General features: G+C 35.2%; 1 protein-coding gene across 1 annotated transcript in view; it reads left to right on the top strand.

Annotated features, from left to right (window-relative positions):
• The first annotated feature begins 4,003 nt into the window (after positions 1–4,003).
• TYRP1 (tyrosinase related protein 1) overlaps positions 4,004–20,770 on the top strand; it is a 20,903-nt gene continuing 4,136 nt past the window's right edge. The window contains exons 1-5 of the mRNA XM_044657031.1: positions 4,004–4,379; positions 6,927–7,249; positions 12,536–12,740; positions 15,977–16,144; positions 18,627–18,806. Of these exons, the coding sequence (XP_044512966.1) occupies positions 4,004–4,379; positions 6,927–7,249; positions 12,536–12,740; positions 15,977–16,144; positions 18,627–18,806 (1,252 nt within the window). The remainder of the gene's footprint in view (positions 4,380–6,926; positions 7,250–12,535; positions 12,741–15,976; positions 16,145–18,626; positions 18,807–20,770) is intronic.

Raw genomic sequence — 20,770 nt, 5'->3', positions numbered from 1 at the left:
AAAAAAGAGGCATAAAAATCCAATGAAGAAAAGAGTTTCAGGAAAAGTAGAATGGCCCAAATGGAAAAGAAAGATTAAAAGGTCATGAAAGATTCTTTTTTTTTTAATTTTAAACCCTTAACTTCTGTGTATTGACTTATAGGTGGAAGAGTGGTAAGGGTAGGCAATGGGGGTCAAGTGGCTTGCCCAGGGTCACACAGCTGGGAAGTATCTGAAGCCGGATTTGAACCTAGGACCTCCCGTCTCTAGGCCTGGCTCTCAATCCACTGAGCTACCCAGCTGCCCCCGAAAGATTTTTTTAAAATTTGCATTGGACAAATAGAAGCTAATGACTTCATGAGACATCAAGAAACAATAAAATGAAAACAAAAGAAGAAAATATGAAATATATCTTTTAAAAATCATCTGATCTGGAAAATATATCCAAGAAAGACAATTTAAGAATTATTGGACTACTTGAAAGTCATGATAAAAAAAAAGCCTAGACATCATAGTACAAGAAATCATCAAAGAAAACTGTGCAGATATTCTTGAACAAGAGGGTAAATAGAAATTGAAAGAATCCACAGGTCACTTCTTGCAATAAATTCCCAAATGAAACTTCTAGGAATGTTATAGCCAAATTCAAGAGCTCCCAGGCCAAGGAGAAAATATTTCAAACAACCAGAAAGAAACAATTCAAATATCATGAAGCAATGGTCAGGATTACATGGCAGCTTCTACACTGAAGGACCAGAAAGTTTAGAATATGATATTCTAGAAGGTAAGGGAATTGGATTTACAACCAAGAATCATCTACCCAGCAAAAACTGATTATATTCTTTCAGGAAAAAAAATATGGTCATTTCATGAAGTAGATTTCTAAGTATTGCTGAAGAAAAGACCAGACATAAACAGAAAATTTGATGCCCAAATGCAAAATTCAAGAGAAGCATAAAAAGGTTGAGTAAGAAAGAGAAAAAATTTAAGGTTAAAATTCAATATGGTCAAAATGTTTATATTCCTATATGTAAAGATGATATTTGTAACTTCCCATTTTTCTTTCATTGTTATCATGGTAATTAGAAGTTTGAATAGATAGAGTATATGGTAGTAAGCTATTTTGGATGATATGCAAAAAATATCTAGGAATGTAAAAGAGGAATCCACTAAGAGAAATAGGAAGAAAGAAATAAGATGAGATAAATTATATCACATAAAGAGGTGGGGAGGGGTATAGTGAAGGGGAGGATGAGGATGGTAACAGGTGATACTTAAACCATACTCTTATTGGAATTGATTCAGAGAAGGAAGAACAAAGAGATTCATTTGAGCTATTAAATCCTATCTTATCCTATAGAGGGTAGAAGGGATAAAACAAAGGGTGGTGGGGAGGGGAGTAATATAAGGGAGAAAGAATTTGGAGAGTGATTAAAAGATCCTATGGAGAAGCAGGAAGGGAATAAAAAGGATAGTGGTGGGAAATACATAGGATGGCAAAGAATAACAATTGAAATAAAGTTATCAAAATTCTCTTTTTAAATATGTTCACAGATTTCAAGTTAAGGGCTGGGCTAAGTTTCCTTTCAGTTATAAATCATGATTCCTACAGGCAAAATAAAGAATTATCAATGAGGGGCCATTTTTACTTTCAGATTATTAAAATCAGTAATTCTGTTTCTTTTGAAGCTATAGATATAGTTTCCTTTTAAAAAAATTCAAAATTGGTCAGCAGGGATGCTTCCAAGAGAAATCCAAAATAGACATAGGATATGCGTAGTATAATAAATAGTGCACCAGGCCTGGAGTCAGGAAGATTCAGCTAAATCCCTTAGTTCCTATTTGCCTCAGTTTCCTAATCTGTAAATGACCTGGAGATGGAAATGGCAAACCACTCCAGTATCTGCTGGAAAAACCCCAAACAGGGTCAGGAAGAGTCAGACATTACTAAAATGATTGAATTACAATGATCTTATCAGAATAGTTTGAAAAAAAGTTTTAAATGAGTTTATTTTAAGTAAAAAGGGAAATAATTGTGGAGCATTAAATGGGCCAATCCAACAGAATACAAAAGAATAGGCCTCTTTCAGGAGGTCATTAGAACACAGAAGCAGGGGGCAGCTGGGTAGCTCAGTGGATTGAGAACCAGGCCTACAGACAGGAGGTCCTAGGTTAAAATCTGGCAGCAGTCACTTCCCAGCTGTGTGACCCTGGGCAAGTCACTTGACCCCCATTGCCTACCCTTACCATTCTTCTACCTTGGAGCCAATACACAGTATTGACTCCAAGATGGAAGGTAAGTGTTTAAAAAAAAAAAAGAACACAAGAGCAATGAAAAAGTTAAAATAATTTGGTCTGCTATCGTTTTGAGTAGAGATTGAAATCCTCCCCAGTGGTCTACTGTTTTTATAGGACTATGCCTCTGCTCATAGACTAAAACATCTATTTCTAGAATAATTTGTCCCAGGTTCATGTCAAAACTAATAATGTAGTAAAAAAATTTCAAATATAGATACATAGAAATAGAAATATATTTATAATAGCAAGCATTTCTATTGCATTCCCTTTAAATATGTTATATTATTTGATCCTCACAACAACTCTGTGAAGGAGATGTTATTATTTCCCCATTTGCAGACGAAGAAAAGAAACTGAGGCCTAGATAATTTAAATGATTGGCCCATGGACACACTGCTAAGTTACAGAACTATGGTTTGAACCCAAGAACTTTGAGTCCAAAGTCAGTGCTTTTTCCTACTACAGCACACTTATTTGGAATGTGATTCATTCATGCTGAGAAAATAAGAAAATACTTTGTGTTGACCTTTAGTCTTAGAATTGTAGCCACTTGTTTTGACTTGTCCTATGGGTAGGAGCACAGACATCATGTGTATCTGTTGCTGCTAGGACTCTTGGCTTCTCAAACCACAGTCCCTCTATCTACAGACGTCACTAGAGGAGCATGTTCTCAGGCATAGAAAGCTGAACAAATGTCATTGCCCAGTGTGATTAGTAGACATAACTTTTGTTACCTCCTGCCCCTCAGCAAATTTTCTCATCTGATAACAAGGAAAAGGTCATTGATCTTATTTTCCATACCTAAAAATGAATACTGTGACAGAAAGAAATTCACCCAAAACAAAAAACCTCTCAGTTTCTGACTCATTTTATTTCAATTACTAGCTTCTGACCTTTATACCTCTAAGCATCACAAGGAGATCAGCATGGAGGGGATCATGTGCTGGCCAAATACTTAAAGACAAAAACAACTCACTGAAGCAAAAAGGGGATTAGCAAAGGCTGGTGGGGAAGAGAACCAGCCCAACCCAAAGCTTGGTTAGCATACTGGAGATTAGTGAGCAGTCAGAAACACAAAACAATCAGTAATTGTTACATCAGTGGAAGAACAACTCAGAAGTACAGGAGGCATTGAGCAGGGAAGGACCTAAGGAGTGAAAGGTAAGGGAGAAAAGAATTCATTTCAGAGTTGGGTGGGAAGAAACCAAAGGCTATTGAAAATATATGGCTTTCAATCATAAAAAATAACTCAACTGGAATTTGCTTTCAGCACTTCTCATAATTCAACGCTTTGGTTTAATTAATGATGGTAAAATGATAATGAGCTCTTTTGATAAATGGCCTAGATAAGAACCATATTAATTTTGTTAGAATAAAGAATATTGAAATTTTAGTGAATAAAAGAAAAACAGTTGCTATAGAAATTATGCAAACTGGAATTTGTCATGGTAGATTATCATGATGATTAAACTGAAATGGCACACTATCTCCTCTTATTTCAAGAGGAAAAATGTAGAGTCATTTGATGGTGGAATAGGTAATGACATTTATGACAGAAAATTCATTTAATTGTATATTATTATATTTTACTTTTTTCTCTTTTTTAAGCTTAATTTTATTTATGTACTTGATTTCCATCAGAGGAGAAAACAAGGTAAGAAGTTTGGGGGTACATTCCTGCAGGACTTTTTCCCCCAGAATTTTCCAGCTTCTTGACTAAACCAGAATGGGAAAGAGAGGACATCTCTTTTGGATGCTTTGGCCACTGCTCCTTCACCAGAGTTATGCACAATTCCCACGGGAATGTGCTACCCTGGATGCACTGAGAAGTGGTGAATGTTGTCCAGATCTGAATCTGGGACCAGAGCCTGGGACAGACAGCTGTGGCTCATCAACTGGGCGGGGAAGGTGTGATGCAGTTACTGCTGATTCCAGACCCCATGGGCCCCAGTACCCACATGATGGCAGAGATGATCGTGAAGCCTGGCCTACTAGGTTCTTCAACAGGACCTGCCACTGCAATGGTAATTTCTCAGGATACAACTGTGGGACATGCAAACCTGGATGGAGAGGATCTACATGTGACCAAAGAGTCATTACAGGTAAACTACATTGAAAATAGGTTGAGAACACTGTATGAGAACTGAGGCAATAGTTTTTCAGTAGGAGGAGGGGTGCTAAGCAAAAGAATGTCGAACAAAAATGTTATACAACTCAAAGTAAATTCTTTGAAAAGGGAAAACATCTAATAGAAATAAGGAAACTCGTATTAGAGAATATAGGAGTTAAATTGAGAAAAGAGGATCATAGGAATATGAATGTAGAGTTGGAAGGGACCTTAAAGGTTATATAGTCCATTTCTCTTATTTTGCATATGAGGAAACTGAGGCTAATAGAGATTGAGTGACTTGCCTAAGATTACATAGGGAGTAAGTAGAATGGTTGAGATTCAAATTCAGGTCCTGTACTCAAAGAACTACAATATTATAGTAAATGATGACAAAAATAAAATTAGAAGAACCAAACTGAACAATGAACAGTCACCAGGGTATAGGGCTGTGTTGGCAAACCTATAGCACTCATACTGGAAGGGGTTGCTCCCCTCCTGTCTCCATGCACCTGAGGACAATTCTCACATCACCCCTCTGCCCAGCAGCCCAATGGGAGCGCTTCCTCCTTCCCCTGTCTGAGGTAAGGGTACACATGAGGTGTGAAGGTTGCAGTTGGGGCATTCAGTGTCTTAATAGGTTCGTCATCACTGGGATAAGGGCAAAACACCTCATATGGAGTCTGTGAACCTAGGACAGAATCTCAGCTCTGCTATTTACTATGTAAATGGTTTTTGATGATTTTCTTCAATATATTGGTCTTCTGTTTCCTAATCTGCAAAATGAGGGAGGTATATTACATGATTCTAAAGTCTCTCTCAACTTTAAACTAAATGAAATTATTGTAGTGTCAGTGGAATTATATTGCCATTTCTATCAGAATACTAAACAACATAATGGATATTCCACCACATCTTATGGCAGTTAATATTAAAAGTAAAAAGAAGGATGGATTTGGTGTAAAGCAAAATATTGTTCTTTTCATCCTCTCTACTTTAGACGAATCAGGGGTAACCAAAATAAAGTCACTTCAAAATCAAGACTTCAACAAATTTCTACCAATGTGTACCCTCCCTTTTCTCCATAGAACCAAAGAATTGACACTAGAGGGCTCTATAATAAGAGACAGGTCCCATATAAATACAAAATCTAATTACCATCTAAAGGAAAATTTATGTCCTAAGCAAGGATGAATAACCTCTTTGTCTCCTTTAAGACATCCTCCATTGTTGCTAAAGCAACAAAGTAAAGCAAGAAATTGATATGACAGGACTGGGATGCCTTCAGGAAGGACTATTTCCAGACATATAGGAATGCTATTCAACTTCACAACTTTAAAACATCCTGACCAACAGTTATCCAACTAAAGAAAAGGCTTAGCAAATAATATATTTTCTATAGAGTTAGATTTTAAATGTATAATGACACCATTTCTATGTAGTTTTCTGATGGACATTTGCAATTATCCAGTGAGATAAGAAGGGCAAGTGTTATTAACCTTTGTTTTGTAAATGAAGAAACATTAAGTTGAGAGAAGTGAAATGACTTGTCTAAAATGAATCCGCTAATCAACAACTGTCAGAGAGGGAATTTGAAACCAGGTCTCCCTGACTCCAACTCCAATGCTTTTTCCACATCTTGACTTCACTTTAATTCAGAAATTGAATAACAGTAAAAAAAAAACCCTTCAACCACAAAGGTTTTCCAACCTACCTCACAAACACATAATCTACTTTCTGCTGATTTTTTTCACATATTATTATCCATACAGAAATGTAATTCACATTCACTGGAATTATTTGACTTTATATGTTATAGTATTTTAATAAGACCGTCAGCTTCATTGTATACTCTTCGTAGTTTTATTTTCATAAGACTCTCTACTGTAGTATGTAAAGAATATTGACTGTACCTATATTCACACTAATTTATGCATGGCTGATTCTCTAATGTAACTTTAGTGTTCTAGGGCCATTTTTTTGGCTTGGGGTGGAGTGATGGGAGTTTCTTCAAGTAAATCTGTAATACAGACAAAATAAGTCACCACTTCATTTTAAATCACTGCAATACCTGGAACTTAGTAAGTACTATATAAATTATTATCCTTTTCCATGTCCCTAACTTCATAGCTACTTCAAAATAAAGGAAGACAGAAATTGGTGGACTAAAAGACAACTAGAAATATCTGGTATAAACTGATTCAATCTGTGATTGAACTTGAGAGCACAGGTTTTAGCATCAGAGGACTTGGTTTCAAATCACCTATCTGCCATTTGTTACCTTGGTAAAGTCGTTCCTCCTTTATTGGTCTCCATTTCCCAATATATAAAATGAGGGGATTCAGCAAGATGATTTCTAGAAATTCTTCACCTTTTATATCATATGATACTTTGGCTATTAGAACACTATGATATTGGGATATTTAAGCTACTGAAAAGTTTATATGAGGTTGAGTATTCAAAGAACCTCAATTCCATATCTTTTCTATATTGTAAATTATTTCCTAATATGGATTAATGTTTAATTCTTATTTCTTTCAAGTGAGGAGAAACCTACTAGATCTGAGTACAGAGGAAAGAAATCGTTTTATCCAAGCCCTCGACATGGCAAAGCGTACTATTCATCCCCATTTGGTCATAGCCACCAGGAGATCAGAAGAACTGCTGGGTACAGATGGCAATACACCACAATTTGAGAATATTTCCATTTATAACTATTTTGTGTGGACCCACTATTACTCAGTCAAAAAAACTTTCCTTGGGGAAGGGCAGGAGAGCTTTGGGGCTGTGGATTTTTCTCATGAAGGCCCAGCATTTCTCACCTGGCATAGGTACCACCTACTACAGCTGGAGAAAGATATGCAGGTGAGCTTGGGGATAAATGCTGAATTGGTATGCTTTTAAGGAGTTCATTGGGGGTTTTCTTGGCAAAGAAATTGGAGTGGTTTGCCATTTCCCCAACCAGTTCATTTTACAGATAAGAAAATTGAGGCAAACTGGGTTAAGTAATGTGCCCAGGGTCACACAACTAGTAAGTGTCAGAGATGAGTTTTGAACTCAGGACTTCCTGCCTCCAAGCCAGGTTCTTCAACTACTGAGTCACCTAGTCGTCTTTTTAAAAAAAATCCTTCTGTAAGTATGCAGGGTCATCTTTAATGTTGCAGAACAATGTCTGCATGTTCAGTCATCTGGCATAGGTACCATTCTCTCTACACTATGCTGTTTTATCATATCCACATTTCCAAACCTCTTCCTATCTGACTCTATAGTAGAAATCTATTTAAAATGATATGGGGCTCTTATCTCATTTTTCACTGAATCATCTTTTCTCTATGTGACATATCCTTAGCATGTCTGTCTATCTGATGGCCTTTAACATGAGCAAAGTGATTTCTGATTACTATTGACAGTAGTATCAAAATACTTCAAGTCTGTTATTGAAGTGAAGGTCCTTGGGCTATTCATACTGCACTATCACTTGTGTCAAGTGCCATAGAGCACAAAATCAATAAGAAAAATAGCAGAAGTGAACTAGAAATGGCACCAAGTACACACAGTTTAAGTGGTGAAATGACATTGTACAACAAAAGATTTTCTAAAAACCTTTATATCTCAAAACTATTTTGAAGGCATTTTCAGAATTTGATTTAATATTTTTTTAAAGTAGGTGTGACAATTTTGTTCATTGTTTTGCTTGCATTCAAAAGGAATGATTGAAGAGGGGCTATTCAATTCATTAAATCACAGAGCTAAAGATAGTACCATGAAATATTCTCTATGTAGTTCCAGAATGATTAAATGATCTCAGCTGATACTTTGGGCTTCATATTTTATAGCTCTGATTACAAGTAAGACATTTAGAGGATTATGAGTAGATAAATCTGTCATCTGTAATTGGGTACAGATCTCTGTGCCCTCAAGTTATTTTCTCCTGGGTACATCATAATGAAAGGGCAGCTGGAAAATATGTAAAAGCTTCAATTTTGCCTATGTAAACTCCAACCACCATGACTAGCATTCTAGAAAACCAACTGCCCTGCAAATCTGGTCAATTAAATCCTGACGTGCTATGCTGTGGAAATGCCACATAAAGATGCTGGTACTACTGAATGTTAATTACCACGCCACAAACATACTCTTGATGATTGCTTAAAAGGTTTTTACTGATTTTGAGAGGAAATATCATAGTTTCAAAGTGAAAAATCTAAACCCCACAGTGGACAAAATTCCAGAAAAAAATGTTCTCTGACTCTTTGACCTTCAAAATCTCTTAAAAGACTGATCAGAAGGAGTCTCCTCGTATATGATTTATTATGCCAGCCATAGCAACAATCCATTGAGAGAAGAGAAGGGTAAGAAATGGAAAATGAAACCAGAACTTAAATGTAAAAAATAACAGACTAAATTCAACTTCCCAAAGGGCCAAAAAATTTTATTAGAATTCATAAGTAAAATAAATGCTTATGCTACCTGGAATTTTTAAAGTAAAGCATGAGTCCATGAACCTTTTTAAGAAATGAGAGTGGTGCTAAAAGAAACCAGACCATAGGCCTAAGGAAAAAGACAGAAACTGACCAAATTTTTATCCTACGGTGGTAAACCACATAAATTTTCCTTATCAATGTAATTGATATACATGATAACCAACTTCTTGCCTAACACTTATTTCCTCTTAAAATGTCCTTTAAGAAATTCCCAGAAACCATCCAAAGTTATCCCTGGTACCTAGTTTGAATCATTATTCTTCACTTGAGTTATAAATTTTACAGAAATATATGCCATTTTACCTATCAAGTGTGGGTAATCAATAAATACTGGTCAAATAAATGAACTGAATGGAATTGAATTGTATAGATAGAATTTACTTCCCAAGTCTCATATGGCCTAGCTTGTCTTACCCAGTATCCCGTGTGTGACCACTGCGTGAAGGGACATGAACATATACAAAATGGGATGCAGGGTAGGACAAACTTAGGGAGTGGTTTCTATCTACACAGAATAAAAGAATTCCTCTTAGCAGAAGTCCTAGTCAGGAGAAATATATATAGTCTTTCAAGTTAGTTTATCTACATAATCACCAAATTCAGAAATTCAATTTAGTTTTTAAAAATATTATTGCTTAATCATATCTGACTCTTCATGACTGGAGTTTTCCTGGCAAAGATACTGGAGTGTTGGTTTTGTTTTGTTTTGTTTTGTTTTGTTTATTCATTTCCTCCATTTTGCAGATGAGCAAATTGAGGCAAATACATTTAAGTGACTTGCTCAGAGTAACACAGGTAGGAAAAGTCTGAGGCTAGATTTGAACTGGGGTCTTTCTGACTACAGATCAAGGTTTTCTATCCAGCACCATCTTGCAGCCCCTGAATATTTAAAATATTAAGTATTTACAATATGTAAGGCAGAGTGCTAAGCAAGTAGAATACAAAGGCAAAAAATTAGACTCTGACATCAAGAAACTTTTCACATGAGTCATCAGAGAGTGGCTCTAAAGGATGTGTACCCTCTGATTATATCATTGTAATATTATATAAGGAAAAAGAGCAACAGTAAGAAGTATAAGATAAAGATTCTGCATAAGAGGTAGCACCTAAGCTATCCCTTGAAGGCAACTAGGGATTCTTGGAAGTGGAATTAAATAGGGAGTACATTCCAGGAAAGGAAAGTTAGTCTTTCAAATGTATGGAGATGGGAGATAGAAAGAAAAGTTCAGAGAAAAAGAGTAATCCAGTTTAATTGGAATGTAGAATATATTAAAGGTTGGTGAAAGGTAGATTGTGAAAGGAATTTTTATGCCAGACTGAGAAGTTTGTATTTTATTCTATCAGAAATAGAGAAGAATGAAGAGAATACAACAATAGAATGGAGACTGAGAAGACACTATCTTAAAAGTCAACTGAAACTTTTTCTTTATGAGAGTGGCATGATCAGATCTACTTTTTAGGGATACTAATCATAAATTCTGGAATCCAAACATCAATTCCAGTTCTAATGAATGACCTTGGTCTTCCCTTTCCCACATACACTTGGACTCATGATTTTTCTTTGTTCTTTTCCACTGGGATGATGAATTTTATCCTCTCAAGCTGAAAGCAAATAGCTCTATCTATAGATCTGTTTAAGAAACTATGTCCTAATTAATTTAAAAGTTGACTTCTCTACCTAAGATCTTAGACTAGAAGTCAAGTGATTAGGAAATTCTGAGAATTCTGAGAAGAAAGAGGTTGTCACTCTTCTCAACCTCCTTCTAAGATGTCACCAGGATCTTTGACTTCTTGGTTTCTTGCCCTCTGACCATGCTGACCATCATGAACTCCTCTAATCAATTAACAGCCAACTTGAAATTTAAGAAGACTCTTAGATAACTTGATGTGTCAAATATCCATACCTCAAATCTGTATGGGTATTAACCTTCCTTAAACCAGTATAATCCTGTCATAGTCTCAGGTCTCTTGAAATAAGTACTGAACTACTAGAGTCCTGATTCTGACATTAGAGGTATCTTTCATTTACAACATTGAATGCAATCTTGGAATTACCTTTGATGTTTCTTTTTTCATCACTTTTTATATCCTATCAGTTATAAAGGAATATCTATTCTACCTCAACATCACTTGTCACATCTCTCTGTTCTTAGTTCCACTGATAATGCCCTACTCTAGGTCATTGTTACTACTCTCTGAGTTTATAAACCAAGACTCAACAGGGATTTCTATTACACTCTGTTCACCTATGAATCCAGTCTATGATTCCTATCAACGCGAGTTATCTTTCTTACATATAAAGCCAAACATGTCACTTGTGATAAAAAAAATCTTCAGTGGTTCTCCATTGCCTAAAGAATAAATTTCAATTTTTTTAGGCAATTCAATGTCTTCTATACTCTGGTATTATCTTACTTTTCCAGTTTCATCACATATTTCTAGCCTCCATACTCCCTGTGCACTAGCAAGTTAATGTACTGAATAATACTACATTCTCCCTCGGCTGTGAACCTTTGTTCACCTTGTTCCCTGAGCTTTCAATGTCCTCCCTCCTGTTTTTTATCTGTGAATCCCCATCATCCTGCAACCTGGACTCAAGTACCACCTTTTCTAGAAATCCATCTCGAATTCTCCCAGTTGGCACAGACCTTCTTCCTTAGCCTACATCTGGCACTTGTCTTTGCAATTTTCTAAGGTACTTAATGGGCAACTAGGTAGCACAATGGATAGAATGCCAGGGCTAGATTCAGGAAAACCTGAGTTCAAATCTGCCCTACAATACTCTCTGGGTGACCCTAGGCAAATAAGTTAACCTGTTTGCCTCAGATTCTTAATCTGAAAAATGCACTGGAGAAGGAAATGACATCCATTCAAGTATCTATGCCAAGGAAACCCCAAATGAAGTCATGAAGAATCTGAAATGTCTAAACAACAAAGCAGTTGGCATGCAATATTGTATATTATTGTGATATATGTTTGTCTTACCCCCCCATGAGACTATAAGCTACATGAGATCATGCAGAATATGTGTTTTATAAACTGAACCTCCCTCTGTAAACACAATGCAGGGCATCTACTAACTGTTTAGCACATGATTTCTGAATGAAGAGTTGTTGACTGAAGAGTTGCTATTTCATTTAACTGTTTAATACTGCTTTGCCTAAAGCTGTGTTTTCAAGCAAGCAATTAACACCATTAGGTGGGGTTTGAGTGCACCTTTTATTCCCATCTTGTTAGTTTTCCACATCTGCTTCAGACAGATGCTTGTGTTCCTTTACTTCATTGATAGAGTAAACAATAGAAGGAAGTATAAACTTCTGAGCAGAAAAAAAAGGTGACTGACAATTGCTGCTGAAAGCAAAGTAAATTTTGCAGACTAAATTCTTCATACATTTAAAGTTGCTTTTAAATGATTTTTCATGTTACTATATAATACAACAGGCTTTATTGTCCTACTGCCTCAATTACTTCTTCTATTAGTTTTGGTGTTCATTTACAGACATTGCCTCTTCCTAGGCACTAGGCACTACCAATATACTATGAAAAACCAAAGTTAACAGAGAACTAGTTATCTAAGTTTCTATCTGGGAGTGAATTTAGCAAAAAAAGAAAATTTGACCAGCAAATGATTTTATTAGAAAACACTAATAACATTTCTGTGGTTTAGGAGATGCTGCAAGATCCCACTTTTGCCCTTCCATACTGGAATTTTGCTACTGGAGGAAATACCTGTGATATCTGCACAGACAACTTGATGGGCTCCAGAAGTAACTTTGATTTTTCTCTAATAAGTCCAAATTCTGTCTTTTCACAATGGCGAGTTTTGTGCGAATCTGTGGAAGATTATGATACTTTGGGAACCCTTTGTAACAGTAAGTTCCAATTTTTAGCAAAGACTTTGAATTATTTTAGAGGCAAAGAAAATAAACAAATTACTTAGAAGTGGTGAGACTGACTATATCTATCATTACTTCAAAAGTTAGGATTCCATCCATATGGGCAGAAAAATTGCTAATACTTTCAGTGCATTGAGCAAGCAGCATAAGCCATTCAATTTTGTGATTCATAATGTAAAGATAACAGGAATATGGTCTAAAGCTCTGCTTTGGTTGTTATCAAAAACTCCCAAATAAGGAAACTGTGTCTACCAATGCAGGTTAGTACATCCTCTATAACTTATGGCTTGTCCAAGGTCATATGGCCAATATATGTTGAGTCTTGTAGGCTCAAGTGTTGACAGGTTTTCTTGTTTTCAAGGATGGTTTCTAGAACAAACTGTCTTTCATAAAAATAATACAAGAAATCATTAACTGATTCAATTGAGTGAGGATATAATGACTACAGTGCCACGAGAGTGGCTTCTACTCTGTTAAATGAGTTCATCCTCTAAATTCTGATGTGTTGGGACAACCTCAACTGTAGCAGATATAGGAACAAATAATACAGAAATTAAAGGTAATATCATGAATTGTCATGAATAAGGTGAAGTAAGGTAATATTGTGGATTGACTGTCTTGCCTATTTATGATTCTAGTGTGGATATTTCTTCCGTGACTACAACACCTAAATTGATCTTTGTGAGTTTCTCTGCCCTCTCCCTCCAAAAAAATCTCTAAAAAATCACTCAATAGCTCTGTTGAATGATCTAGAGAATATAGACATTCCATACTTTTCAGACCCTTTATCTTTTTCTATTGTTGGTCAAAAATCTTATTACTTTGAATATTATTTTCCACATGCATTCTAAAAAACTGATTGCTACAATTTATTCCTCTCAGTGTGATAGATAGAAAGGTAGACAGGTAGATAAATAGATGAGAAGATGAATATTTTATTAAAGAACAATTGCACTGGTTAGTCTCTAAATGATATACTTTAAAAAAATTAAACTCACTTTATCAGTCAAGTAAATCAGACCAGACTCAACCTCAATGTCAAAATATCTTTTAAAAAATCTTCATAAAATGCATACTTTTTCTTTTTTTGTAAGGTTATGAAAGGAAAAGAAATTAGAATTTTAAAAAATAATATTTACCTTATATTTCACAGAAATAGAAAACAGAAACTAAGATAAATCCTGGAAAATGTATTTCACAATGATAGATTACACAGATGAGGAGCTAGAAGTGGTTTTGGGGAAGAGAATATATAACTGAACAGTTCAAAAGTATTTGCTAATATAGTCATGACCTATAAGGCTACATAAACCGTAATTAAAATAATGTTTCCTCAGGGAAAAACTATTATTAATTATGATATGTTCCCTTTTGTCTCATACTGTCTTCTTCTTTCCCCCTTCTTTTTATCTCTCTCTCTTTCTTACTATCTTTCTCAATCTTTCTATATTTCTCCTTTGTCTTTCTCTGTATCTTTTGCTATACCTTTATATCTCTGTTCTTTTCTTTGAGTCTGTCTGTCTTTATCTGTCTCTTTCTTTGTTTATATTTGTCTGTTTATCTCTTTGTCTCTTTACGACTTTCTCTCTATCTCTGTTTTCTCCTGTTATGAGGACTACTCAATATGGAGAGAGAGAGAGAGAGAGAGAGAGAGAGAGAGAGAGAGAGAGAGAGAGAGAGAGAGAGAGAGAGAGATTAGCAAATCCTTTGTAATACATAACTTTGAGGAAATGGTTTGCCTTGACTCAGTTCTTAAACAACTTGCTTCAGGTAACACAGGTAATCCAAAATCTAGGGAATTTGAATCCAGGTCTTGCAGACACCATGCCTGGCCCTGTATTCACTAAATCATTAACAATAACATATTTAAAGTTTTTTTCTTATTTTCTTTGAAATTTTGCTTTAGTCCTTCCCTTAATTGAGTAAATCCTTATAGGTGCCTGGGATAATCTTCATTTTTCTATTTAGAATAAACAATTCTGAAATATATATAATGGATCACATTTCTATGGCACTTAGAGGTTTAAAAAGAACTTTCCTCACAACAGCCCAGTAAGGCAAGTTGTTCAAGGATTTTAATTTCTGTTTTACATGCAAGACAATTGAGAGTTAGAGAAATGAAATGACATAGTTCAATGGAAAGAGGGCTGCCTGCAGTTCAGATCCTGCCTCTTCCACTTAGTAGCTATGTAACCCTGAACATTTCCCCCCTGTTAAGCCTTAGCCCCACGTTTCTAAAATCTAGAGTTGGATGAAATGACCTTCAAAATCCCTTGGACTTATAAAAAAGCTATGATCAAATGCTCACTTGCACACATTCCAGTCTCTTTATTCCATATCAAGTATTATTTACATCATAACAATGCTGACTTTCAAAATATTCTATTTCAAACTTGTCAAGTGAAGCCTGGGTTTGGACTGGGATTTTATTTAGTTAACTTCAAACTGTCCAATTTATATTCTTTGTTGAAAACTACATTTTTATCGATATCTTATGTTTTAAGGTCACTTAAATTTCCTCTTTATCCCAGGAGCCAATACATTAAAATAAAGTCTAAAACAGAAGAAAAAAAACAGTTGAACGAAACAAATCAATTCAATAAAAAATCCAATAGTATATATGTAATGCTTCACATTCACAGTCCCCCGCCCCTGCAAAGAAATTGAAAAAGCAACTCTTCAGATCTGTTTTTTGAGGCAGCCAAACTTAGTCTGGATGAGGAGGAGGAAGAAGAAAAGGAGGATGTTATAACACTCAGTTTTGATTATTTTATTCTTCTGCCTATTTAAATTGTTATAATCACTGTTTATCACTTTTTTCTGGTTCTGCTTACTTCCCTTTGACTCAGTTCCTCTAAATCCCCCATGCTTGAAGGGAATATTTCTTTAGTCAATAAATTCAAACTATCAAATCAATGTTCTTTTAAAAATATTCTTGGAAAAAAAGTGAGCTTAATTTTAATATATTCTCAAGAGGTAGGCCTGAACATATGAGGGCTTGCTTTCTGCCTGGCTTGTTTGTTTGCTTGTTTGTGGGGAAGGGAGGGCTTCATCTTCTATCTCTGCTTTCCCAGGTTTCCTCTCATCGTATACCTTTATTCTTTTCTTTCCTACCTCAGAGAAACTGTCTCCTATTGTCGATGCTGTGCATTTGTGATTTTTCAGGGTTTCAACCAGCTGTAAAATGCCTCCTTTCTTTCAATGAATCTCAGGCACAGAAGGAGGACCTATTCGCAGAAACCCTGCTGGAAATGTAGCCAGGCCCATGGTGCAACGTCTCCCTGCACCACAGGATGTCGCTCAGTGCTTGGAAGTTGGTCTATTTGATACACCTCCTTTTTATTCCAATTCAACAAACAGTTTCCGAAACACAGTGGAAGGCAAGTAAACAAAATGAGGGATCTGGACTCCTCCTGCTTCAAAGGAGTTAGAAGGAGGCTTTAGACATCATTTGATGCTATGTGTACATGGTGTGTGTGTGTGTGTGTGTGTGTGTGTGCATCAGAAAAAAATTTTAAATAAGTATCAAAGAAAACATAAGATTACAAAAGAAACCATTATAGTGAAAGAATTATCAAAATATTTTTTAAATAATTCATGGACTCCAGATTAAGATATAGTCTAGTTCTTTAACAGTTAAATAAAGTATTATATAGTTCAGGCCTGATAATTTTAAAAATCATCTTCATATTATAGCTTTTTATCAATTAGTTACCATTATTTTCCCCAGGGAGAACTTTCCTAATCAAAGACTTTTTTCTAACAATTTTAAAAAGCATAGGGCCTGATTAAATTATAGAATTCCAATTTCTGCATTCAGAAAATCAGTTTAAATATATGAAAATTCTATGTAAGCTAGTCTCATCTTTTTAGTTTATTTACATAAGGAGTTCAACAGACAGAATCAGGAAGAGATTTACTGAATAAAAGCTATATCATGGCTAAAATGGGCATGTACAGAGCACAAGCTATAACTCTTCTCTGAAAAAAATGTTCTACATGCCCAAGCTATAACCTTTATGGGGAAAAAAAAGTCCTGGTTCTACTTACTGATATTCAATTTAAAGAAAAAATAATGATATAGACTGGTGATGGGAAAGAATTTTGATTCATGATGAGAGGGAAAAATCTATTTTCCTCCTTCATTTCTACATGACCATTAAAAACAAATTATCCTACTAAAGAAAGAAGGAAATAAAAGAAAAACTGAAATATCAGTTAATGATTTTTAATGTTTTAATGTCAATGAGTTTTTAGAGAATTTTTCTTGTCAAGAGCAAGTGACTAAAGTGACTAGCCCAGGATTTTGTGTGGCAACAGTAGTCCATTAGACATGATCAATGCCAAATTAATCCACTGAATGGGTTGTAGAAAATAGGATAAACCCTTAAAATAAGGTGCCTCAGAGCACTGAAGGAAGAAAGCACAAAGTGATTCAGGACCAAATGAGGCATATCCCTAGAAAAGTTCAGTATCAAAAACACAACATGGATACAGAGGCAATTAGCAAAATTTGATAAACATTTTGAGACTAAGATTTCCAGATGGTTAGGACTAGTGCAGAGATGGCGGGGAAGCTTCTCTGAGAAATTGTAGCTTCCCCACACCATAAGGTAGGTTTCTAAATATAAATGTGCTGACAGTCGTTCGTCAGGAATAAGGTAGGAAGCTGAAATAACAGCTGGTGCATCCGGATGGGTATATGATAGACTGGGTAGTATCCCTCAGAATTGTGTCAGCAATTTTCAGTTGAATTTGAAGTTTTCCACTTCCTTTATTTACTCAAATATAGAAAGTCTATTGTTTTAGCCTTAGTAAAGTACTCTAAATGTACCTGGTGTCTTTAATGGTGAATTTTATTTTAATCCAGGAATATGAATATTATTGTTAATTTTTCCCCTTTTTCTATTCTGGGCTAGTCTTAAACCCTTCCCACAATCACCTTGTTTAAATTATCAGATAAGGTAACAGATTCAGGACCTCATTCAATGTAACATCCATGATCTTAACTGGGGTTAAAGCTGCTTCACAGAATTCCATGAGACAGCTTTAACCCCACTTAAGATCATGGATGTTACATAAAGAATAATATACTATCCCAGGATTTAACTCTCAAAGAGACTGTAGGTATCATCTAATCCAAGGGGTCAGCAAAATGGGGACCGAGGTCTAAATCCAACCTCCCTTGGCCTTTACTTTTTTATGGCCTTCAAGCTAAGGATATTTTAGTTACATTTTTAAAAACATAAAACATTTAAAATATTTTTAACTTAAAAAAAATTCCAACGGGGCCATACAATAGCAGATGTTAGCTTACAAAGGGCCAGATTTAGCAGGCAGACCATAGTTTGCTGACACCTATCTAATCCGATCCTCTCATTTTACAAATGAGGAAACTGAGACTGTGATAAATGAAACAGCTTGCCCGAGATCTGAAAGATAACAAGGAGTAGAGCCAGGATTGATATCATCCAACTCCTTGGATTCCAAATCTAATGCTCTTTCTACCATCCCACATTGTCTCTGAAAATGAGTGCATCGATATTAAACCAATACAGTAGGTGCAGAATATGTTACAGTTCTCTTTTCTAAAAAAGTCTGTGGGTTGATGCTTATTAATGCCACCTAAAAGAGAGAACAAAGCTGGTAAAGTAATAATTCAAGTCTACATTAACAACTTCTTAGTAAGATGCCTAAAAATAGCATACATGTTGCAGGGCAATGATCAACTATGGGTTCCTAAGAAACAATCTCATTACAGAAATAAACGAAGCAATCTGATGAGCTTTGGAAGAAAATTGCCTCCTATTTTAAAAATTAGAAAGCTTATCCGTCTTGTCCATCTTTACTTTTTGCATCTAGGTTACAGTGATCCTACAGGGAGATATGATCCTGCAGTTCGAAGTCTTCATAATTTGGCTCATCTGTTTTTGAATGGAACAGGAGGACAAACTCATTTGTCTCCCAATGATCCTATTTTTGTTCTTCTACATACTTTCACTGATGCAGTTTTTGATGAATGGCTAAGGAGATATAATCCCGGTAAGAAGTATTTGTTTATGGTTTTTGCAGGCTCAGCAAAGTAAACCATTATGATGGAGTCATTATCACTAAACTAAGCACCTGACACACATAACGAGCCCTTTAACTTTAGGATGGAAATGCCATAATTTTCAGTCATTTCCACAACATTGAAAACCACTTAGAAAGAACAAGCATCAAATATGTTCAGGATACTTAATATAATTTGACAATTGTTGCAAGCTTGCTAGGATGATGCAGGTCATATCCAAGATAAGGAAGGTTTACTTGAAAAATTACCACTACATCCTGTAGTCTTTTCCCTCCTCCAAACTCCCTAAAAGAGATTAATACTGCCATAACTAAATTTGAAGAATGATTATTCAAACCTGTACAGAGGCCTCAGAGACTGGAACAAAATGAGATAGTGTCTTAATACACTGTGCTGTTTTATATCACATGTTGGCTTCTCACAAAGGAAAACTTGGTTGAACTTGATCCTTAATTTTCTTGCCCAATCATATAATATAATTTAAAAATCCATTTTAGGTAGAATGTTTTAAACTTCCTATTAATCTGCTTCACTTTTCTATTCCAATCTAATAACTTCAAATGACTTTCCAATTAAATAAAATTGATTCTACTCATTAAAAGGGCATAAATAGTTCAAAGATTAGAAAAGTTCTACCTTGCCAGAGTTTTCTCATCTGTATAGTGAAGGAGCTAAATGAAATAATTGTTTTCTTCTAGTTCTATTACTCCATAGTTTATGGTCCATAAAGTTACATTGACCTTCCTATGCTTCTATGTCATTACATACACATACCAAAGTTAATTGTTATTAATTTTTGTCTTTCTTCTCCTATGATTTTCTATCCTGACAAAGTGGCTATTTTATATAATGCAAAGATTAAAATGGTATAAAATAATTGCAAAGTCTATGTAATCATATTAGCAGTAGCTAAATTTATAGAGCACTTGAAGTTTTGTAAATCATTTTATAACATTATCTCATTTTATTCTCACAACAACTCTGCAAGTTTATTATTCCCCACTTTTACAGATAATAGTATCAGAACTTCCATCTTAGAATGAACACATTAGTAGCCGTCTAGTCAAATTTCTATTTGCTAAACCTGGTGAGAGGTCACTTAGCCTTTATTTGAATATTTCAAATGGGGGAAGCAGGAAACCCAATATTTCTTGAGGCAGCATATTACATTATTCAATAGCTCTAATTGTAAGGATATTTCCCCTCAAAATAGTTTAAGTTTGATCTTTGAGTTATCTACCAATTGCTTCTAATTCTTCTTTTTGGAATACAGAAAAAAATTAATCCTCTTCTACATGATATGATTTCAGATGCTTCAGAAAGCTAGCTTGCCCCTCCTAAGTCTTCTCTTACCCAGTCTAAAGAACCATTCTTTCAGCCAGTCCTCAAATGGTTTGATGTTAAGACCCTTCACAATTTAGGTTACGTTACTCTGACCACTTTCCAATGTAATATTTCCTATGAAATGTAGCATCTCGAATTAAGTACTAGAATCTAGATGTGGTCTGACAAGAATATATTGAAACTATCACTTTTAACTCATTGGAGCTATAGCTCTCCTAACCCACCCTAAGCTCTCTTTTCAGTTTTTTCTCTAGAGACAGACACACACAAGTCATTCTTTAAACAATATTTCTGATGCCATATATAATGTTCTCTTTGTTTTGCTCATTTCACTCTTCATAATTTCATGTTAGTCTTTCCTTTTTTCTAACCATACCTTGTACTTATGAAATTGATTTTTGAACCTAAAACTTTACACTTATATATTTTAAACATGATCTTATTCCAGACAAAAGTGAAAATGCTTCCTATTTTTTCATATTAAATGAATAGATATTTAATGAAAGGAAGGAAGGAAGGAAGGAAGGAAGGAAGGAAGGAAGGAAGGAAGGAAGGGAGGGAGGGAGGGAGGGAGGGAGAGAGGAAAGGA

This window comes from Gracilinanus agilis, chromosome 1, assembly GCF_016433145.1.
Source record: "Gracilinanus agilis isolate LMUSP501 chromosome 1, AgileGrace, whole genome shotgun sequence".
Lineage (NCBI taxonomy): Eukaryota > Metazoa > Chordata > Mammalia > Didelphimorphia > Didelphidae > Gracilinanus > Gracilinanus agilis.
Note: the sequence above shows the minus strand (reverse complement) of the source record. Positions and strands in the feature narration are given on the sequence as shown.